General features: G+C 37.0%; 1 protein-coding gene across 1 annotated transcript in view; it reads left to right on the forward strand.

Moving 5' to 3' along the window:
- Window positions 1-24,017, forward strand: part of LOC306869172 (rab GTPase-binding effector protein 1-like) — a 28,155-nt gene extending 4,138 nt beyond the window's left edge. Inside the window, exons 4-18 of the mRNA XM_079415808.1 lie at window positions 943-1,103; window positions 1,266-1,385; window positions 4,247-4,382; window positions 7,208-7,386; window positions 10,189-10,299; window positions 11,446-11,904; window positions 15,293-15,397; window positions 15,495-15,611; window positions 16,370-16,468; window positions 16,945-17,085; window positions 17,769-17,958; window positions 19,939-19,994; window positions 20,271-20,369; window positions 20,655-20,771; window positions 21,754-24,017. Coding sequence (XP_079271934.1) covers window positions 943-1,103; window positions 1,266-1,385; window positions 4,247-4,382; window positions 7,208-7,386; window positions 10,189-10,299; window positions 11,446-11,904; window positions 15,293-15,397; window positions 15,495-15,611; window positions 16,370-16,468; window positions 16,945-17,085; window positions 17,769-17,958; window positions 19,939-19,994; window positions 20,271-20,369; window positions 20,655-20,771; window positions 21,754-21,855 — 2,192 coding nt within the window. The 3' untranslated portion in view covers window positions 21,856-24,017. The remainder of the gene's footprint in view (window positions 1-942; window positions 1,104-1,265; window positions 1,386-4,246; window positions 4,383-7,207; window positions 7,387-10,188; window positions 10,300-11,445; window positions 11,905-15,292; window positions 15,398-15,494; window positions 15,612-16,369; window positions 16,469-16,944; window positions 17,086-17,768; window positions 17,959-19,938; window positions 19,995-20,270; window positions 20,370-20,654; window positions 20,772-21,753) is intronic.
- The last annotated feature ends 542 nt before the right edge of the window (window positions 24,018-24,559 follow it).

Below are 24,559 nucleotides of genomic sequence, written 5' to 3' on the forward strand. Positions count from 1 at the left end.
ACACCACTGCGTTTAAAATGGCTTAAAATTTGACAGCACCATTTATTGCCGTTTTTCATACTAGCTAGATAAAGTTTTTTTTTTTTTTAAGAAAGTAATACTTTTATTCAGCAATACATTTATTTAATTCTTTATACAAAAGATGCATTTTTCAAATAAATGCTGTTCTTTTTAAAGTGTTATTTATATACCATTAACATTTTTATTATTATTTTGAGAGATCTCTTTTATTTTAATTCTTAGTAAATTTGTTTTGTAACGTTGTCATTTATTTGTCAGTTTTTATTTGTTTCCAGTTCTCAACTTAGTTAGTTGCCAGGACAACATTTCTAATTTTTGTTTGTTTTTATCTAGCATTTTATTTCAGCTTTACTTCAATTAACAAAAATGGTTTAATAGTTTTAGTTTAACTTTGTCATTACAGCAATTTTAAATTGTAATAAAATTTCACAATATTACTGTTTTTTAATTGTATTTTTGATCAGATAAATGCAGCCTTGGTGATCAAAAGAGTTTGTTTTTAGTTATGTGCCTGAATACAGTTTTGAGAGGTGTTTGAGTTTATTTTTTAATTTTTTTTCATTTATCAGTAAACCTAATACCTAAACACTGCTGAACATACAAATAATCAATCTATCTCCAGTAAAATGTGTTAAATGCACTTTTCACATGTTGGTTGCTGAATATATTTTTATATTATCCAGTATATTTTAATAAATGAACATTCAGGGGACACATGATGTGTAGAGACAGAAGTGCAGACAGAAATCTGCAGTGCATCTTCTAGTTCAGATTCAGCGTAAGCCTTGTTAAATCGTAAGTGTCATAAATAAACCCTATTTGGATAGGGAAGGATTAGCAAGATCTCTGCTATGAATGTAAAATGTGTTTCTGAGGCTTCCTGTGTGATGTATAAATCCTTATCTCGACGTGCGTGTTCAGATGCAGAGCGGGAAGTTAAGTTGCAGTTCCAGCAGAAGCTGGAGCAGGAGCGGGCTCAGTGGGCACAGTACCGCGACGGGATGGAGCGAGAGGTGGCTGAGCTCCGCCGCCGTCTCTCTGAGGGACGGGAGGAGGAGAACTTGGAGAACGAGATGAAGAAGGTCAGATTTGCTTTTCAATTTGACTACTGTTCAGCATTTTACTTCCCTGAACTGTGATAAAGGTATGAAAGAGCCATTTTCTCTGAATCGTGACTCAAAGCCAGAGTGTTTGCATCGTGTTAGTACTGGGTGTTTAACGAACTTGGGTTTGTATTAATCTAGGCTCAGGAGGACGCAGAGAAGCTACGCTCTGTGGTGATGCCAATGGAGAGTGAGATTGCAGCACTGAAGGCCAAACTGTCAAGCTCAGAAGATCGAGTTAAGGAACTCGAGGCAGCAAAGGTTAGACGTGCATCAAAAAAGTGGAACTGAGAGTCAGACTGTGTTTTTCAGATATATTATTAGATGTGACTCATTTCTTTGTCATTTCGTTCCTTTTTTTTTTTTTTTTTTTGGTTAACAACTGTTTATTAAGTTGTCATTTGGTGATTAGGGTTTTTAGAAGACAATTTAAACATACCCCTTTACTGATCGGAAAATAAAACATGCACATCCTCATTAAGATCCTTAGTCCAAACAGTAGTAATAGATAAAGGTTTGTATGAATGGTCAAGAAGAAAGAGATAGATGACTGAAACAGAGGAGGGAGATTCCTCAGAAGGAAGGATTAGTTTGAGCAAAGGGTGAACAGGCAGTTGAGGGTTCCAAGGCACCCCATATGCCCGCAGGGCCGATCTAATACGCAAATACATAAAAAAAGAGGTGCCTGGCAGATTATATTGAGTTTTAAGATTCTGGAAGGATTTTAAACCACTATAATTATAGATATCTCCCAGAGTGTTTACTTTATTATGAGTCCATTGCAGACAATGAAATGGAGTACTGCCTGACAAAAGGTTATTATTGTGGAAAATAGGCGAATGCCTATGCCATTTTGTAGCTAGTTGTGAACGTCTTTCAACATCCCTCCATGTGGAGAGGAGATGGGTTTCAATGGGACCAAACCGAGATTTACACTGCCAAAGCGGAACTCCCGAAAACACAAGATGCTTCAATTTATACGGATAAACAATAGATTCCTCAATTGCTCTCCAAGACACAGAAGCATCAGGATCAATCCAAACTGATAAAGGGCGGATGGAAAAGGCTTGAGCATACAGTCTAAAATTAGGGAAAGAAAGACCTCCATGTAATCTACATCGTTGTAAACATGACTTACTCCAATTAATTTTAAACCCTGAGAGAGATCCAAAATGGTCAAATAAATTCAGTACATGAGGAATAGAATGTGACGGCTTCTCCAAAAACAATAAGACATCATCAGCAAACAAAGAAATATGATGAGTATTCCGTATATTTATGGGAGAAATAGTTTCAGATTGTTGGACCGCTTGAGCTAAGAGTTCCAAGGATAGGGCAAATAACAGAGGAGACAGCGGGCAACCCTGACGAGTTCCTCGATGTATAAAGAATGGGTTAGAGCGAACAGCACCTGTGAGAACAGTGGCTGCTGGATTGGCATACAGAACTTTTATCATATTTATGAAACTCGATCCTAGACCCAGATGCTGTAGAACCGCCCATAAATAGTTCCATTCTAGCTGGTCGAAAGCTTTCATCGCATCTAGAGATAATACTGTGCAAGGGGAGGACAAACTATTATTTGAATTAATAATACGATATAACCTGTGTAAGTTATCCGAAGCTGAGCGAGATTTAATGAATCCTGTTTGGTCATGATGAACTAGTCTATTCATAAATTTCTCTAGACGATGAGATAGTACTTTAGCATATAATTTAACATCAGTCCCTATCAAAGAAAGTGGCCGGTAACTGGAACAGGAAGTCGGATCTTTATCTTTTTTTAACAAGAGCGATATAACATAAATAGATGGGTGAAATGAGCCTTGAGCAACTGAAAAATGTATCATATCAAACATGAGGGGGCCTAAATCCGACCAAAAAGTAGTATACAATTCGATTGGAATGCCATCTATACCTGGGGATTTCCCCTTGTTCATAGATCGAATTGCTGACTCCAGCTCCTGAAGAGTGATCAGTTCAGCCAGGTATTCCTAATCTGAATCTGACAGCCTAGGTAAATCAAGGTTGGACAGAAAAGATGCAAAAGAGTCAGGGTCACCATCAGCAGAAGAAGTATAGAGGTTAGAGTAAAAAGAGTGAAAGGCAATATTAATGTCTTTTGGGTCTGTCATAATGAGCCCAGATTGGGATTTCACTGCTGAAATATTAGCAAACGTTTCACTGTTGCGTAATCTTAGGGCTGAAAGGTGGCTTGGTCTACTCCCTTGAAAATAATAATTCTGCCTGGATCTTTGGATCAGGAATTCTGCCCTGGATCTCAGTAATGAATTGAGTTCGGACCTAACCGCCATGATTTTATTGAGTGTATTGTCTGAGAAACAACGCTGATTACCTCTAGTCAGATTCTGGAGCTGTGATTCCAGTTCAACCATCTTTTTTTGTCTGTTTTTCTGAAGGAAAGAGGCATATGCAATTGAGTTATTCCTTATAAATCCTTTAACTGCATTCCAAAGTGTTCGAGGATCATCCACTGAACCTTGGTTAATTTCAATAAACTCAGCAAATTTATTTCTGAATTGACTGCAAAAGTTTTCATCCTGCAACACTTTAGGGTTAAATTGCCATCTAGTGGCATGAGATGGCCGAGGGATCAAAGATAATCTGCACAAATTCCCATCATGACAGAGATAAGGAACCGATATCGGCATCACGAACAGCTGACGATAAAGTAGAAATGAAAATATAGTCAATTTGTGAATAGGATTTATGAGTAGCAGAAAATAAATAATTTTGTTCCTTTCTTGTGCTTATCATGACCTCTTCAATAGACAAATTCATACCTGGCCAAGTGATTAAACGGTGAATATGTGTAACATTACAGCCGTTAGTTATGATTATGACTGTGATAATGTTTTGGCCTTAGGAATGAGTCATGAATCATTTGAGTCTTGTAAAACTTGGTAGAAGTCAATGATCCAGCAGCCATCTCAGTTGTAAAGTCGAAAGGTTGTAGATGAGACTGCCAGTTTATTTTCAAACATAAAATGTTAATGTTAAGTGACTCTAAAGTGTCAAGGTTGTGTGAAGGCCTCTGTTTATGGGTGCTTCTACTTTTAATCATGGAAAACAAAGTTTGAACGTGTTTGGTTAAATTCCAGGTGAAGGAGCTCAATCACGTTCTGGAGGCTGAGAAATCATGTCGTACAGACTTGGAGATGTATGTTGCCGTCCTTAACACCCAGAAATCTGTCCTTCAAGAAGACGCAGAGAAACTTCGGAAAGAACTACATGAAGGTATGTGACCAAAATATGCAAACATTTCTAGAAGTTTTAGTTTCATAAAACACTGAAAGTTTTTTTTTTTTTTTTTTTTTAACACTATGTAATTTTTCTTTTTGTTCTTATTTTGGTTGATTGGTTGGTCAATTCATGCTGCCACAAGCTATGTCTAGTTTTTTTTTTTATTTACTTACTTGCTTTTAACTGCACATTAGTGCATATGTCCAAGCAGGCACTGGTATAAGATACAGTTAATATTTATGTGACCATGGACCACAAAACCAGTCTTAAGTGTCAATTAATAAATAAGCTTTCCATTGATGTATGGTTTGTTAGGAGAGGACAATATTTGGCCGAGATACAACTATTTGAAAATCTGGAATCTGAGGGTGCAAAAAAATCAAAATACTGAGAAAATTGCCTTTAAAATTGTCCAAATGAAGTTCTTAGCAATGCATATTACTAATCAAAAATTAAATTTTAATATTTACGGTAAGAAATTTACAAAATATCTTCATGGAACATGATCTTTACTTAATATCCTAATGATTTTTGGCATAAAAGAAAAATCAATAATTTTGACTCATACCATGTGTTTTTGGCTTTTGCTACTAATATAACCCAGCGATTTATGACTGCTTTTGTGGTCCTGGGTCACATATGATAAAGGATAAACATTATTGTTATTATTTTATTTTTTATAAAATTATTATTACTCTTTTATTTTCTTCTTTTATTGTTTGGAGCAGGGCTGTCCAAACTCAGTCCTGGAGGGCCGGTGTCTTGCTTCAACTTGCCTCAACACACCTGCATGGAAGCTTCTAGTATGCCTAGTAAGAGCTTGATTAGCTGCTTCAGGTGTTTAATTAGGGTTAGAGATAAACTCTGCAGGACACCGGCCCTCCAGCACCGAGTCTGGACAGCCCTGGGGGGTTAGTTTGGGTTTAGTAATGCTTTATAATATAAAGAAGTTACTACTTGTATTCAGCAAGGATGCATTAAGATAAGAAGTGAGAGGAAAGGCATTTAAAATGCTACAAAATACAAAATTTCAATTTCAAATAAGTGCAGTTCTTTTGAACTTAATTTAAAGAATTCTTTTTTTTTTTTTTTTTTTACAACTGTTTATTGAATTTTCTTCTGGGAACAGTATTATAAAACAAAAAGCAGCTGTGCAAATTTAGAACCCACCCCACCCCCTGGTAGACTTCCGAAAAAAATAATAATAATAATAATAAAAATGAATTACTTAATATTAATAGATAAATAAAGAACTATAAAATAATTTTTACAAAGATTTTAGAAAAGATGACACATTAAAAGCTGAATGCCATGAATTAACAGTTTTCACGTTAGATCCATGTATACGAGAAATAGAGAGTTCCATCGAGATAATGTCCAACAAATGTACAGTTCACGTTTACTTTATTATGAGTCCATTGCAGACAATGAAATGGAGTACTGCCTGACAAAAGGTTATTATTGTGGAAAATAGGCGAATGCCTATGCCATTTTGTAGCTAGTTGTGAACGTCTTTCAACATCCCTCCATGTGGAGAGGAGATGGGTTTCAATGGGACCAAACCGAGATTTACACTGCCTAAGCGGAACTCCCGAAAACACAAGATGCTTCAATTTATACGGATAAACAATAGATTCCTCAATTGCTCTCCAAGACACAGAAGCGTCAGGATCAATCCAAACTGATAAAGGGGGGAGGGAAAAGGCTTGAGCATACAGTCTAAAATTAGGGAAAGAAAGACCTCCATGTAATTACATCGTTGTAAGGTAGTCAGTTTAATACGAGGACGTTTCCCATCCCATATATACCGTGAGACACATGCATCTAGTTTATACCAGTAGCCAACTGGAGAGGAATCATGGAAGAAAAGACTCCAATTAATTTTAAACCCAGAGAGAGATCCAAAATGGCCAAATAAATTCTACACATGAGGAATAGAATGTGACGGCTTCTCCAAAAACAATAAGATATCATCAGCAAACAAAGAAATAGGATGATTCCATATAATTATGGGAGAAATAGTTTCAGATTGTTGGACCGCTTGAGCTAAGAGTTCCAAGGATAGGATTAAATAATTCTTTAAAGATTTTTTCAAAGTTAAGCAGGATAACCATTTTCAAAATTCATAATAATAAAAAACATTTGTTGAGCACCAAATCAGCAAATTAGAAGGATCTCAGAAGGGTCATGTGACACTGAGGAAAATTCAGCTTTCAGGAATAAATTACATTTTAAAATATAATATTATTTTAAGTGTTATTCCTAATATTATTTTAAATTATAATGTAATTTAAAATAATTAAATAGTAAAATTTTCCCTTTTCTTTTCATTCTTTTTTTTTTTACATTAATCTTAACGATCCAAAACTTTTGACTTTTAATTTAGTTATTGACAAGCATTATAGTTTGCACTACACTATACCTTATTGTCATATAAGGAAGTGCATACAAGATGTGTTTTTGTGTTCCAAAAGAGAACACAAGTTCTTAAGGTGTGTTTTAAGTGTTACACTATTTTTAACTTGGCCTTGTCTTTAAAACTCAGCATTCATGACATCAGTTGCTCACAAAAGAGAACAAATGCATCCTGTGTGAACGTTCCAAACATGGTAGCAAACTTTTGCTTGCTTTGTTGTTTACTTATATGGTAATATACTCAGTCCAAATCTAATATTTTCTGTAAAGTTAGATGCATTAGATTGTGCTGATGGTGTTTCACCATCATACGTTATGATCAGATGTCACTTGCACATGTGCACCAAAATGGGCTTTTTCCCTGTACATAGTCAGTTGATTGGTAATTGTGGTTTGTCTTCCAGTGGTTCACATGCTGGAGTTGGAGCGGCAACAGCACAATCAGCTGAAACACACTTGGCAACGTGCCAACGATCAGTTCCTGGAGTCACAGCGGCTGCTCATGCAAGACATGCAGCGCATTGAGAGCGTTCTGTCCTCCGAGCAGCTGCGGCAGGTGGAGGAGATGAAGAACAGGGACCAGGTACTTCTGTTGTTTAATGAACTGGAAGCATTAATTGAATCAGTTCTAAAAGCATTTCTCAATTGAGGCTGTTTAGTAGGTATAAAAAGATCTGGTTGGTTGCACTGTGTCCTAACCAGACGTGAAGCAACAAGCTTTCAGTGTCAAGTCATTTGTTTTCTGGTTTTACTAAAAGCTAAAATGCTTCATGAAGTACCAAAAAACCCTTTGCCAGTCAGAACATCTCTGTTTAACACACAACAATGTGGAGCAGGGGTTTAGACCAAAGATACTTCACTGTGGGTGGAGCTGCTCAGCATGCCAATTTTTTTAATACATTTAATAGGGGTGCTCTGATCAGGATTTTTGAGGCCGATCACCGATTGCCGATCACAGAAAGCAGTATCTGCTGATCCGATCACCGATACCGATCTTTTTAAAGCCAAGTTTTTATCATGTAGAATTATTTATAGTGATACTCCAATCAGTATTTTTAGACATTTATTCAGTGCCTGAATTTCATTTTTGAAAATGGGGGGGAATTCCCCTCTTAGGTGACTGTTGTGAGAGAGGATTTTTTTAATTTGTAGGGTGGAGGGTGCATTTCTTAGACATTTTTCAAAAATATACATTTATCTCATCTAAATGTTTGATCATCCAGTGCATTTTTGTTTTTACAATCGTGCAATTGTTGCAGAAAAGCTTACACACAGCACAAGCCTGATTTCACACAGGAGTCCACTACTGATCCATCTGTTTACCACAAACACAACATTTATCCTTTATTTGGATTTCAGATCCAAACATTGTTACTGAAAATGCTTTTCATTGTGATTCTTTTCTTTTACAGTAATACAATCATTATAGATGTGTTTAAATGCAATAAATATAAGAAACACATTATTCAATGCTTTTTACTTTTGCATTTAGGCTACTTCTAGATTTATATGTTAAGTTGCTCAAGCAAGTGGCAAAACATTTGAACTACTTTTCTTATGTTATCACAAACATTCTAAATTAACTTATGACTGGCAGAAACAGTCAGCTCGACTGATTTTATTTTGCATTTAAATCTTTATTACAAGCAATCCTGCGATTTATAAAGAACTTTGTTTTCCATACCTCCATGAGTGCCATTTATTTTTGCCTCTATTATTCTATGCCATCTATTATTATCTAAAAGTGCTCTTTTCCTTTAAACCTAGCCAAAAAGCCACATGTGATGACTCTGAAACAAAGTAGACTTCAATTATATGCATTTATAGTGTTATTACTACATTTTTGTGTCAATCCAAGTTCATATTTACCGCAAACAATGCGCTATCACCTTAATTCAGTGCGTGCAGTGCAGCAAAGATAGACTCAGTGCGGAAACGATCTCTGCAGTGCTGCAGGCGCGCACCGCTCCTGGAACACACTACACTCTGATCCGTTAACATGAGGATGGAAAAATACACACCATACGCACTGCAGACAGCGTAACGTGAACCTGGCATTATGTGTGTGTGCTGCGAGTGCGCATGAGCGCACGGTCTCCAGGAGAGCACACGAGCGCTGAATGGTTAAACACTGGCAAGATTTAACATGAAAAGCAATTTATAAACTTTAGTAACGATGCAACCCTGCCTCTATTGTGCAAGTGACAATTCCTGTCAACTATGCAGCGTGCAGCTCGCTTATAATGCAGACGCGATGTGATTTGAAGCCATCTGCGCATTTTGAGAGGGAAAGCGCGCGCAGTGATTCACACAGGCTGTTTGTGAAGTGAAGGGACATACTGCCAAGTATGGTGACCCATACTCGGAATTCGTGCTCTGCATTTAACCCATCCAACGTGCACACACACAGCAGTGAACACACACACACACCGTGAACACACACCCGGAGCAGTGGGCAGCCATTTATGCTGCGGCGCCCGGGGAGCAGTTGGGGGTTCAGTGCCTTGCTCAAGGGCACCTCAGTCGTGGTATTATAAAATGATGTCTCACAGAAAGTTTCAAATTACTTTATATGTTGAATAAATATGAATTGTACCTCACCTTCAGCATTATAATTATTTCACCCGCGCCGGACAGAGACTAAAGATGGTGCCGCTGCATGTCGTGCCAAACCTTTCACAGCATCAGCTGGAGATCTTTTTTTTTTTTTTTTTAGATCGGCCTTTTTAGAGACCGCCAATCATACATACGCCAAAGCGATTATCAGCCGATAATGATCGGTACCTGATCAATCGGAGCACCCCTAACATTTAATTTTTTAGTATGTATTACTCATAAACATTTTGCACACAACATATAGAGTATTATGGGCATTAGGTCAATTTCACACTAGAGGAACCATTTCATAGTTCCTAGAACTATTTAGAAAGTGAAAGGAGGTGAAGTGGCATACGGCCAAGTATGGTGACCCATACTCGGAATTTGTGCATTTAAGCCATCCAATGTGCACACACACAGTAGTGAACACACACACAAACACCGTGAACACACACCCGGAGCAGTGGGCAGCCATTTATGCTGCGGCGCCCGGTAGCAGTCGTGGTATTGAGGGTGGAGAGAGCACTGTACATTCACTTCCCCCACCTACAATCCCTGCCGGCCCGAGACTCGAACCCGCAACCTTGTGGATTATGAGTCCGACTCTCATTACGGCGTCCTCCATTCAATGCTATCTTGTAGATCAATAGGTCTGTTGTATCTCCAAATTATTATGGAAAGGGTGACATAAAGAGTATTGTAAAAATTTAATAGTTTAGTATTTGAGTGCTATGACATCTGGTTAGTCTTACTGTACATTTATGCAAATATTTGAATATTTGGTCAGGAAGAGGATGAGAGGGAAAGATTGAGCCAGGCTAAAGAGACCAGTGAGGATGATGGGACAGAACATGCAGAAGCAGTGGAGGACTCTCTGCTCGGACTCTCCATAGAAGAGGTATTTTTACAGAAATTTTTCTGGATTTATGATTTAATATAAATTACTATAAAAAAATGGTTGCAATCAAAGGCACTGAACAATAAGAATTTAAATAATCTTTAGAATGTAATTAAAATGTAACAATTCCTTTTTATTTTTTGGCAAACAAAGTGCTGCACAACACAGGCTTATTGTTAAAATGAACACATGGGGGGGGGGGGGAAGAAAAAAATAAAATAAATATATATATATATATATATATATATATATATATATATATATATATACACATACACAACGTGGCGTACCAACATGGTTGACAGCTATTAAAGCCAATTTACCATTTTAGATCAACAAACTGTAATGCTGTATATGATTTCTATTCTAACCGAAAGCATAAATATAGAAAGCATAAATATAATATCTGCTGCCATTTCAAAGCACAATGCAAAACTGTGACATTTCACATTTCCTTCACCGACGCGCTTCACTGACTAAACCTGGCAGCGCACATACTTACTTGCTGGCAACCTGACAAAATAAAAGCTCAAATTTGATAATTTTTTTTTAAAATAAAGTGCATATTAGCATTTTAATTTTAAGTTTATTATAAAATCATTAATTTAATACTCCCTTTTTATTTTAAATAATAGTATTTTCACACTTTATTGTTTTATTTTTATTTTTTAACTAAATACATAGTGTAATAATATTATCACTATTATTAATTAATTTTTTATGGTTACAGTTAATGGGTCACAGTATGTTCTGTGTGAGGACCAAACCAAACCTCCAGGTGCTTTTATGTGAACGAGGCTGAAAAACTGTGTATATTATTTTAAAGACACCAGTCTATATCTTGTTTTGATAAAGTGTACAGCCCAACTTTGATTTATTCATCCATAATTTGCCAAATTTCACAATATTTTGTGGAATTTGTTTTTTCAAAATGTCAAAATATTTGTTAAACCATAAATTTTTATGACTGAACAGAAATTATTGCTGAATGCTGTGCTGAAATATTTTGTATAGTGTTATAAAAATAACCATTCATCATTTTGGGTTATAAATAGAATTTCAGTTAAACTTAAAATCTACAATGTTGACTGTAATGTTACTTTAAATGTTAAGCATCTTGTTTTCTCTTTCTCATTTTGATCTCAGTCCCACCTCAGCCAGAGCATCCACAGCTCTTTACACTCTCTGGACGCAGACACCCCGGGTCGCCCAGACAGCTCTGACCCTTATAAGGATGGTCTTCGGAGGGTGCAGTCCACCGACAGTCTGGGTTCTTCAGGAGGGGCCCTACAGCCTCACGGGCTCGGTGGACACAACAACAAGGCCAAGTCAGCCAGCCAGCTGGACGAGTCAGACTTTGGTCCTCTAGTGGGGGCAGACTGTGGGGGCTTTGACAGCATGGACACCTCCTCCATATCATCCCTCCAGCCAGGACACTTTCTCCTCACCAAGGACCAGGAGAAAGCCATTAAGGCCATGACCCCAGAGCAGGAGGAAACTGCATCACTCCTGTCCAGCATCTCTCATACTGCTGATACGGCTTACCTGACTCCGTCTGGCTATCGACTGGTCAGTGAGAGCGAGTGGAATCTGCTGCAGCAAGAGGTCAGAGAGTAGATGCTTTTTAGGGGGCGTTTTTGTTTATTTTGGTTGCAGTTTATTTTAAGATCCAGTTCTTGCTATTAACAAACCATGACTATGCCTCAATAAACTCCTAATTTGCTGCTTGATAATAGTAAGGTAGTTGTTTAGATATTGGGTTGGATTAGGGATGTAGAATATGGTCACTAATAAACAGCCAATATGTTAATAATAGGCATGCTAATAAGCAACTAGTTAATAGTGAGAATTGGTTGCTATACTAAAGTTTTAACTTTATTGCCAAGTGTTACCCATATTTGAAGACTCAACTGTCTGTAATTTGTTTTCTGTACGGTTGAACGCTGCCAAACAGTAGCCTTGTTAGTGAAAATACACTCACTGGCCACCTTGCTAATATAGGGTTTGACCCTCTTTTGTCTTCAGAACTAACTTAATTCTTCATGGCATAGATTCAACAAGGTGCTGGAACATTCCTCAGAGATTGACATGACAGCATCACGCAGTTACTGCAGATTTGTCTTTTGCACATCCTTGACGCAAATCTCCCATTCCACCAAAGGTGCTCTATTAAATTGAGATCTGGTGACTGTGGAGGCCATTTATGTTTAGTGAACTCATTGTGAAGTTCAAGAAACCAGCTTGAGATGATTTGATGCTTTGTGACATGGCATGTTACCCTGCTGGAAGTTGCCATAACAAGATGGTTACATGGTGGTCATAAAGGGATGGACATGGTCTGCTACAATACTCAGGCAGGCTGTGGCATTTAAACATTGCTTAATTGGTATTATGGGGACCACAGTGTGCCAAAAAAATATATCCCTCTCACCATTACACCACCATCATTCTGAGTTGGTGATACAAGGCAGGATGGACCCATGCTTTCGTGTTCTTTATGCCAAATTCTGACCCTACCATCCGATGTTGCAGCACAAATCGAGACTCATCAGACTAGGCAACCCTTTTCAGTTTCCTGATCTTTTGCTGCTGTAACCCATCTGCTTCAAGATTCAAGATGTTTAGAGATGCGTTCAGAGATGCTCTTCTGCTTACCTCCGTTGTAATGAGTGGTTATTTGAGTTACTGTTGCCTTCTATCAGTTCAACCAGTCTGGCCATTCTCCTCTGACTTCTGGCATCAAGGGATTTTCACCCACAGAGCTGACGCTCCCTGGATATTTTCTCTTTTTCAGACCATTCTCTGTTAAAGCTGGAGATGGTTGAAAATCCCAGCAGATCAGCAGTTTCTGAAATAGTCAGTCCAGCCCATCTGGCAACAAAAATCATGCCACATTCGAAGTCACTTAAATCACCTTTCTTCCCCATTCTAATGCTGAGTTTGAACTTCAGCAGATTGTCTTGACCATGTCTACATGCCTAAATGCGCTGAGTTGCCGCCATGTGATTGGCTGATTAGATATTTACATTAACAAGCAGTTGAAATGGTGTGCCTAAGAAAGTGGCCAGTGAGTGTATGTTGTGATCTAAAATCAGTTATAGTTATATTTGGAACGCCATATTATAATTTTGCTTGTAATATTTTAGTTCTACATGATATTTATACTGTGCGCAGTATGGCTTTTTAATGTATGATCTACCACATATGCTTTTATAGAGCCATTGGAAGCTACATTACAACCATTGTCCTATTCCATGAACAAATTTAGTCTGAGCCTTTCTTTTTAGGGAATCAGAAACATACAGTGCAACCAGTGTATTGGTAGTTCAGTTACCAAACAAATAAATCTTTTGAGCTTGTTCTTTTCAGTAAATCAGAAACTTACAGTGAAACTATAGCCAGTTTTTTTAAAGCTCAGAAGTTTGAATCAGTGTAATGAATCCCTCACTGAAGTAACTCAATCGGTCAGAGGTTACTGATTCAACATCTGACTCACTAAACTATAAGTTGCCATTGTTTCCACTAATGTCCATTTCAAATTAAGTTTTGTAAAACTTAATTCGGTATAATTACTGAGTGATATCCCTCACTGTAAAAACAGATTTCTGTAGGAAATACAGTGAACTGTGTCCCACAATGCGATGCACTTTCCATTTGCATTGGTGAATGATCTGGATCAAAAATTCATGATTTTTAATCATTTTAACTCTGTTTGATAACTGGACACTGCTTGTTTAAAGGGGTCATATGATGCTATTTTAAAGATCATTATTTTGTGTAACAGATTATGCTGATATGCTTTAAAGGGGTCATATAATGCCCATTTGAAATTATTCTTTAGGGTCTTAATGAAAAGTCTGTAACATAGTTTGGTTAAAATTTTTCATTGGTAGTGTAAAAAACACTTTTTTTACCCTGTCAAAAACAGCAAGCCGTATTGTGTCATTCTCCTTTAAATGTTAATGAGCTCTGCTGACCCCGTCCCTCTCTTCCGATCCGCTCTCTGAGGGACTGTTTACTTTTAAATTAATCTAATAAAGATTAATTTAGAAAACCTTGTGCTCACTTCTTCTGGAGGTGAAGCTGGATCACGAATGATTTGCGTGAACATAGACTAATTTAGGTAGATCGAGGGCGCATTCCCTTCAGAACAAAACTTATTTTCTACAAAGCCCCTCCTTCCGACAAGCACAGTCTGCTCTGATTGGCCAACTGACCCAGAGCATTGTGATTGGCCGAACACCACAAGCACGTGTCAGAAATGTAATGCCCTTTACCATAATCGCGAGCTTCATCTTTCAAGTTAATTTTACCATCAGTTCAAGCCCGAAAGGGGAACAGAGATTGTCAGATTGTCATAGCAAAGTCGGAATTTACCCTTTTTTATTTTTTATTTTTATAGCCTTCGTGCACAGCCAGCCTTGTACTCTACTAGGTTCACGAAACTGTCGTCCATAAAATGCGTTGCACAAATTCGAACATTTGGTTTGTGCTGTTCTGTTGTAAACGCATCTTAACCAATGATTTCTAAATGCATCTACTTTCGGAAGGCCAAATAAAGTGCTTTTGCGTTCGCACAGAAACACACAGCGTCTCCCTGACATGGCTGCATCAACACTACTGCAGTTACTGAAACCACGCCTTCTGTCTTTGTGTGAACATCTGGGCGGCATTATGCAAATATTTCCACATCGTGACGTAGACATGTGGGGGCGTGTTTTAATGAGGCGTTTTTGCCCGGTCTGGATCAGCCTTCTCTTTTAGATAGAATAAATCCTTTTGTGGGAGACTTTGAGCTTTGTAACTCTGCAGATCGTATACATGCACAAGCAGCTACATAACACACTAAAGAAAAGGAAAACAAGAAATCGCATCATATGACCCCTTTAAACATGCAATGTTACGAGGTCATATGACAACAGGGTAGCATATGATATCTTAAATATGCTTTCATAATACTTCTTGTGTTTGTTTTTGTGTGGTTTCACCCCAGTTGAAAAACGCTGGAAGGAAGTTGGGGCGGCGATGTGATATGTGCTCTAATTATGAAAAACAGCTGCAGGTCATTCAGGGACAAGAGGCTGAGACACGAGATCAGGTTTGTTTTTTATGCGACTAATATCACGTACAAGACCCATAATGAAATGATTCAAAAGGACAGTCTGTAGTACACAGTGAACTTCCTTTGCCTTTAGGTTAAAAAGCTTCAGGCCATGTTGCGGCAGGCGAACGATCAGCTGGAGCGGACGATGAATGAGAGGCAGGAGTTAGAGGACTCTGTCAAACAGGCCAATGAGGAAACTACTGCCAAGGTAAAGCTCATCTCTCTGATGGATTTAGGGAAAAACAAATCTTTCGACAGGTTAAAACTGGATGGGTTCACATGCTAATTGGAGCATCATATACAGTGAGGAAACTGCAGTAATGTTACATCTTTATAATATTTCCTCACATCAGCAAGATAACCTCTAACCTCTGTATTAACGTCTAAGGCAGCATACTAACCAAAATGGAATCTCATAAGCCACAAAACTTAGATATTTGGGTCACACTTTATTTTAAGATCCAATTTTCGCTATTAACAAAACATTAACTGCGACTTTTGCCTCAAATTCCTAATTTGCTGCTTATTAATAGTTAGTAAGGTAGTTGTTAAATTTAAGGATTGGGTAGGATTATGGATGCAGAATATGTGCTTTATACTAGTTAACCTCGTTAATAGTGAGAATTGGTATTATACTAAATATACTAAAGTGTTACCGATTTTTGTTTTAATAATCACTTATCTACACAACACACTGTGTTTTTGATCAAATAGATGCAGCCTTGGTGAGCGTAAACATTAAAAATTACCGACCCCAAACTTTTGAACACCTTACAAGGCAGCTGTTTAGAAGAGCAAGTATTTGTTGACTAAATTGATGTGTGTTTAGGCAGCTCACCAGGGATTAGAATACAGACAGAGTATTGCAGTATTTTTCACAAATGTGAAGAATCTATGGACTGCTCTGAATGTTACTGTTCTTCCAAGTCAAATGACTTGAATAATTTTAATTTGTCTGGTGCGCAGATCTCCGAGTTGAAGCAGAAAGTTCAGGAGTCTGAATCTCTCATAAGCGCTCTCCAACAGACCTTCAGCCAGGCCAAGAGGAACACCCAGGAACAGATGGTATGACCAAATACACACACTTCTACACAACAACATTGCCTGATGACTTTCAGTGAAAGCACATTTTGTTTTTCATTGAAAGATGTTTAATGAAGAATATCTTGGTTTAGATATTGTCCTATTTTGAATTTCTCCTTCACGACTATGTGATTTGTACTAATGCCTAAAAGCATTCATACTTTCTGCACTTTCTTGAGCCACATCTGTTTCAAATCTGAAGTTGCACTATTAAGGTGATAAACTTAAAGCTTTTGTGACTTGATCCCCTAAATAAATCACCCTTGAAAGGTTTCTGTCAGTTAGTTATTACCTGAGGAATGCACAGTGAATCTCTCAGTGTCACTAATATTTTTATTGGCTGATTTCTTTAAAAACCCTCTTTTATTAGGGGTCGTTTTCCACTTTACTTGGATATGTGTTTTAGAAAACCATTTGTGGGTTTAGGCTAAGTGGTGTGTCTTCGTGTCTGTGTTCAGGCTGTGCTGCTACAGTCCAGAGAGCAGGTTTCTGAAGAGCTGAACAGACTGCAGAGAGATAATGAGAGTCTTCAGGGTAAACACAGACTTCACATGACGCTGCAGCAGCAAGAGGACTTTCACATGCCCACCACAGTACAGGTACTACAGCACATATGTGAGTTGCACCTACTGTATAAATGCACCTTCCATTCAGTTCCACTGCGCTTCATCAATCTGCTTTAACATTCGAACACACCCGGTTTGATTGGTCCCCCATCTTTGGCAGCATAGTAAAAAAATGTCAAATATTACAGTAATTCTGCAGATGAGGTTAAGGACTGTCACAAAGTGAAATTAAATCGTATTATATCTTGATGCACTTTGAGGAAGGCACCATTGGCTGAAAAGCATCAAGTGTGCAGCTGTTTTATTTTAGTTTTTTTTGTCAGCTGGATGAGCTAATTTTTTCTTGGAAAATAAAAATTATATCAAGAGGCAATGTTCAGTATAATCATAGAAATTGATCAGGAATATTATTTGAATCTAAGAAAATTTTATAAAAAGGGAAACTGATAAAAAGAAGAATAAATAGGAAAATTGATGATAATCTTAAATAATGGGGGAAAAAAGTTTATTTATTAATAAAATCTTCAAAAATGAAGGGAAAAATTAGGGAAATAATATTTCTAAGTCACTTTGGATAAAATCGTCTGATAGATAAATGTAAAATTTGACATGTTGACATCAATATGTCACAGATGTGTATATCTTGGATACTGAGCTCATCCAATCAGATTATGTGGTCTGATCTATTTGTTTTTTAACATCATTTTGCCACCTAGGAACTTCAGAAGCTGGTGTTGCAGTACAGGGAGGACATTGTTTCTACGCGCACAGCGGCAGAGCATTTGGAGGAGAAGCTGAAGGCTGAAATTCTGTTCTTGAAGGAGCAGATTCAGGCAGAGCAGTGTCTCAAAGAGAACCTGGAGGACACTCTACAGCTGGAGATAGAGGGCTGTAAAGAAGAGATCGGTGAGTGGATTGCAGAAGCTAACCGTTGGATGCCATGATGGTTTATACCAGGGTTCCTCAAATATGTTTATGGAGGGCAGCTGCCCTGAGTTTAACTCGAACCCTGATCAAACTCACTTACCAGTGATTTTCTAGGGATTCTGAAGACCTTGATGAGCTCAGGTGTGTTCAATTAGTGTTGGAGCTAAACTCTGCAGGGCATTGGCCCTCTAGATTAAGATTGATAACAGATGATTGATTAACAGATGATTCAAAATTTGTGGTTATGTTATAATAAAGAAATCTTTTCCAGTTGAATGTCATGCTAAAATAAGTACGTTATGAAATGTCTCCATGATATAAGATTGTTGAGACCGCCCACCCTTACCTTGAACGATCAAAAGCTGCTCTCAGCGGCACTGAATGTTTACACTGGTTTACACTGAGGCTTTGAAATGTGAATCTTTAGTGGTTTAGAAAAATGTAAACAAATCCAAAACTGATTAAACTCGTTGAAAGGCTTATGAAACTCCTTCAATCAGAGGAGTGCACACATTTATCTACTTTCATTTCAATACTGTCTTTTTCTCCTTCTCTCTGCATTGGTGACTTGTGTTCAGACATCCTGGAAGGTATGAATCCCTGCCTGACTTTGTTTGTCTAGGTCGTGTCTGTCTATAGTGGCACCATCCTAACACACCCTAAACCCATTAGCACTGTGTGTACAGAACCTGCTCTATCTCATCCACATCACTGTCCTACTTCATTTAGCTGTGTGCTACACTAATACTAATATATCTTCACATGATGTTGGGTTCAGCTCGGAGAAATTCAACTTGGGATATGTGGTCATGCTCCTACAAATGTGCATGGCCTAATAGAAATGTCACCCCACACTTTTCTGTGTGCATTTGAAATGTTGTCTGAATACTTGTAAATGCTGTGGAAAGTACTTTGTAACTGTTGTCAAGCTTAGGATTTAAAGCAGTTAAATTATGGCCAAATTAGTCTTTTGTAGGCAATTACATTTGAAAGTGAAAGTAAAAAATGGGGAAAAAAGCATTTGGTGTTAAGATTTGTTTTTGCTTTTGAAAAAGCGTATTATGCTCAACAAGGCTGCATTTATTTGATCAAAAATACAGTCAAATATAATATAGTACAAGTTGAACATTAACATTATAAATATCTTTAACTGTCACTTTTGATCAATTGAATGCATCCTTAATAAAATATTTATTTTATTATTGTATTAATTTTTATAAAATAAACTGAACAGCAGTTTTTTTTATTAGTTACTGTGATATATTTCCAAGTGAAACAGGTTGTCTAACAATAAAGGAGGGGAAAAACTATGGTGGGTCATACATTTATTTTGATTAATTTATTTTTTCATTTCTTAACTTCTTTTTTTCAGTACCCATCTTGCGCAAAAATAATATTTAAGTAATAATACTTAAATATTATTAATAATAATAATTGACTTAAAATACAACTAGAAAACAATTTTAATTTTTTTAAGCTACACTGTAGGTACTTGTTAAAGTAATTAAAAATGCCACACTGTTTTGAAACGGTACATCATATGTTTATGCTACTGAATAATGAAATATCAGCTACATATCTATCAGTTAGTTAGTCCCCAGCACTGCTCTGAGGCAACCTTAATACTGCTTGTAAGGGTCCTTTAGGTGGCACAGTGCAGATACAGTAGTCCAAGCTTGAGGAGAACCTTCATAAACACCCACAACTATGTACTTGTAGTTTTCAAGTCATGTTGAATTCATTGTCAAGTCAGTTTTTCAATTTTCATTCTGGCTCGGTCAGCAGCACTAACACACAGATGTTTGAGGGAACGATTCCTCTTTTTACAGAGGAGAAGGCTTGCCTTGTTTTCATGCTCTTGTCTTGTCATAGGAGAACTAGCCAAGCATTGACTAATGCAAATCACAGCAACGGCATGTGACCTTGCCTGTTTTTTTTTTTTTGTCTTCCAACATACAGCATCTTTTTCCAGCTTAAAAATGGAACTGGAACGAGTGAAGAGTGAGAAGGAACAGGTAGGGCAGAAGTTCAAGGCAGACTGCAGTTTTATTACCTTTTGGCTTGAATCTCATTTTTTTTTTTTTTTGAAAAATTGTTTTTGAGATGTGCATTCCTCTCAATAATCTATTAAAAAATAATAAATGTTTACATTGCATGGTATTGTACTAGTAGTAGTAATAATAGGAGTCTTTTTCCTACAGTATTTTTAGTCATTATCATCAGTGTTTTGCAGTTGTCTGTACTTGTTGAACAATCTGTTGATTTTTATTTATTTATTTTTTTTACAACAGCTGCAGAGCAGCTTGGGAGAGAAGAGCCAGATGCTGGAGAGCGTCCAAGGCCTGAAGAACAGTCTGGAGGAACAGTTAAAAGATGCCCTCGGCAGCAAGGTCTGAACCCCCATGTGATCACTGCGCTCTGCTTTCACACTAGACGTCTGCTTGCTGATCTTTGAGTTATGTTTCTCATAAAAACTCAATGCGAAGTTCATAGTCTACTCAGTGCTTCCTCCGCATGTGATGAATCATTTGATAAGATAAGCAGAATTCTCAGAAAAAAGTCCATACAAACGGCAGTATTGGATTTACATCGAACAAAAGATTGCATGCTTGTTTAATTAATGTAAGCATGTATTATAAAGTAAACAAAAACAAATGTGTGTGTGTGTGTTGTAGAGTGCTTTGGAGACTCAGGTGTTTGAAGAGAAAGACAAGGCGCAGAGACTTCAGACAGAGCTGGATGTCAGCGAGCAGGTCCAGAGAGATTTCGTCAAGCTGTCCCAGACCCTTCAGGTAAACACATTTCACTAGTAGAACATGAAGGACTGCTTGAGGCACAACACAGATGATAGTAGCTTGGCTTTTTTTTTCCTTCTTTAATACGTTACATGACTTTATTTTTTTATGCACATCTAGGAATTTCTTAAGTAAACGTGTTTCCTTGATAGTTTGTGCTCCGCCTCAAGTGAGTGTATGTTTTAATGTCAATGCAGTATGATTTCAAACATGAATTAATTGTTAAATAATAAATCATTTTTTGATCTATTTATTTGTCCTGCAGTGTTAAACATGAACAGGTTTTTTTTTTTTTTTTTGTCTGTCAATTTGAAAAATTGATTTATTTTTTTGCCAGTTTTGAGCAGTAATTTTTTTTTAAATATATAATTTAATACTTTTATTCAGCAAGGATGCATTCACTTGATCAAAAATGACAGTAAAGACAATATTATAATCTTTTGTAGTGTTACATAAGAATTATGTTTATATAAATGCTGTTCATCGTAGAATCTCGCATCACTGTTTCCACAAAGCATAACATTTAAAAAAGAACATTTAATCAATAAGAAATGTTTTTTGAGCAGCAAATCAGTATATTAGAATGATTTCTGAAGGATCATGTGACACTGAAGACTGGAGTAATGATGATGATAAATTCAGCTTTGCCATTACAGGAATAAATCATATTTTAAAATAAATGATCCAATATTAAATTAGAAAAGTTGTTTTAAATTGTAATAATATTTCACAATATTACTGTTTTTACTGTATTTTAATGCAGCATTTTGACTAAACTTTTTTTTTTTTTTAAATTAAGAATTTTGAATTTATTCATTCAAAAATATATATATTTTTTTTTTGTTGTTAAAGACGCTCCTAGTTCTCCATTTAAAACAAAATGTGGAAAAACACTCAGATTGTTTTTGGGATTATTGTAGTTTGTTATGCCACATACACATGTCCAGCTGGAGATACAGTGTTCTTGTTCTCTCTACAGGTGCAATTGGAGCGCATCCGGCAAGCGGACTCATTAGAGCGCATCCGTGCCCTCCTCAACGACACCAACTTTACAGACATCAGCCAGCTTCCCGAGACATGATGTCACTTCCTCCTTATGCCTCCACCTGTACCCCAGATCTTCGGCCCGACTCCATCAAGATAAACTGAATTGAGCGAGGAAGACTTGTGTGAACACTACTGATTCCTACTACTGCTATCCAGCTCGTACATGCGTTCTCAAGAGCACGAAACGACTCCCGTCTCAATTTGACTGAAGGGTTTGTCCCTTATAATGCAGTCTCCAAAACCGGATCCCGGGAAGAGATCTGCCAATCTTTCAACGAACGCTGCTTTTGTTCCTCATTCAGTTCAGGAAATGACAAAATGGGTCCGTGAGGATCAACTAACATGACTGTCCCATTCCCAAAGTTCCCTTCTCTTCCTCCCTCGTCTTTCCATCTGCTAAGCTAGCAGCGGTAACCTATGAAGGAAACAGACACTTCTGAAGTGTTTTGTACATACCTGTATACAGATTATTTGTGTATATTGCGTTAGTTAAGTTAACACACGAGACTGTGATTCCCTTTTTGACCCGCCTCCTACATTTTCACAAGCGACACTGTTTCTCCTCGTTTGCCAATCATTTCACTGGGATGTAATTACTAGCTGCGTCATATCGCTTTTCGTCAACATCCGTCTTCTTAGACCCTCCAAGTTCTCCACAGTCCATGTTTTTTTTCCCACTTCCTGGCAATATAACAAAATTGGTGACCTTTGCTTGAAGTTACTGCTACTTTTGTTAGAACCGAATGTTTCTGCATATTTTTCTGTGCGCGTTTTTTTTTTTTTTTTTTTTCTTTCAGGATATTGCGAACACATCTGATGATTTTTACAGTTAACATCTGGTCTGGTTTTGATATTCGCTTGATTTGGGTTGAGTGTACGGCAACAGCATTTACACTGACCGTTTTAGAAAATGTTTTATCCATCGTTCTGCTGTTTGTATATTAATGAAAGCACACTATGTTTATGATTTGCAGTCATTGGGATGTCCTGTGGGACTAAGGGGCATCTTGTGTACCTTGTTAAAGGGTATAATAATCTGTTTTGGGTGTGGCGTAAACAGAATAGCGTATGGGATTCGCAAAACCAAAGTTGATCATGTTGACCTTAAATTCTCAAAACGGCACAGTTAGTTTTAATCATATTGAGATGATGAAAACATGGAAAGGGCTAAAGTTTATAAATAATTTTCTGGCTCATGTTTAATTTAAAACAACGGATGCCAGGCGATGCAACTCAACTACAGGAAAAAAGTGTGTGTGATTTATATTCAGTTGTCTAAATGCAAAAAATCTGTTTATTTTTTACAAGACCAAGACCAGAAGTGGCATATGGTTTTTGGCATGGTCTTTTTAAAATACATAAAAACATATTTTAGTTCAGGCTGTAGAGTTAACTTAAAAATCTGGATTAAAAACGCCTGTGGCTTGAAAATGAAAATTGGCTGAAATTCTGAAACCCCAACAACAAAAGGGTAGTTAAAGCCCTATACCTGCATGTTGAACATTAAGCCGGCTAATTTTGTAATTGTAAGAGACTGTTGTCAATGGAAATTTGAATTCAGACAAAATATTCCATGTATTAAATTGTGTAGCTTTTTGCATCAATAAATACAATGAATTAAGTTTCCTGAGCAAAACCAACTACATCTGATGAGTACACAGAACTTAAACAACACTCTATAGTATGATCTGATGATGAAGCTCTCCTGTGTGAATATGTGCATCATATTAAGACCATGTGTGTTGTGGATTTTATTATCATCGCGCTCACACGTCCTGTGCCGTCTTCACATTGCAGACACACATAAGCTTCATGTAATTGCTGCTTCATGTTTTACTAGACTAGAGCAACAGAAGCGATTCAGTGTAGTCTTGACGTCATTTTAGGAACTACATTTTTCATTAGCAGACACTGAACTCTATTAACTGATGTGGGGCAAGTAGACTACCGTTTTTAATGAAAATTATGTTTTGAAGACTTTTCTCCTGTCGGTATAATTTATAATTCACGACAGTCATTTCTACTGGGTTTGTGAAGAGTGATAGATCAGATACTTTCACAATAACAACAGTTATATTTCTGTTCTTTGCATGCTGTGTTGCAAATGCAAATGCCCTTGCGGATTTATATACTGTACTGTGTACATATCCCTGTATATATCTATATAATAAAACAAAATGAAACAAGTTTGATGTGAATTTGTAGTCAGTAGTCATTCCATTCCCCTTTTTTGCTTTCCTTCCCATGATCACATAAACCTGTGGTTTTACATTGTTTTTAATGCATTTTACATTTTAATAGTGTAATTTCTGTCACATTGGAAATATGAGTCATGCTTGGGTAGTCATAATTATGACAGTTATAATAGTGACGAATCAAAAAACTGAGAAAAACGTTGAAATGAGTCAAAATTATGAAATAAAACCAATTGAGATATAGTACAAATTGATCCGTCATAATTATGGGAAAAGGGTTAAATTGTCATAAGCTGAAGTTGTGACAAGTCAAAGCTGACGGTCAATCGAAATAAAACTATAAATTATAGAAATAAAACTCAATTATGAGATAACTGAATTTATGACAGTCAAAAGTGACAAGTCAATTACGACGAAAAGTTGACTATCAATTTGTCATAAGTGCACTTATCTCATTTGACTTCTCTCATAATTGAGATGTTGAAATTGAAAAAAGCTTCAATTGAGAAGTCAAAATTGAATAGTTATAACATCAAATGTCAT

Source organism: Barbus barbus (genome assembly GCF_936440315.1).
Source record: "Barbus barbus genome assembly, chromosome: 5".
Classification (NCBI taxonomy): domain Eukaryota; kingdom Metazoa; phylum Chordata; class Actinopteri; order Cypriniformes; family Cyprinidae; genus Barbus; species Barbus barbus.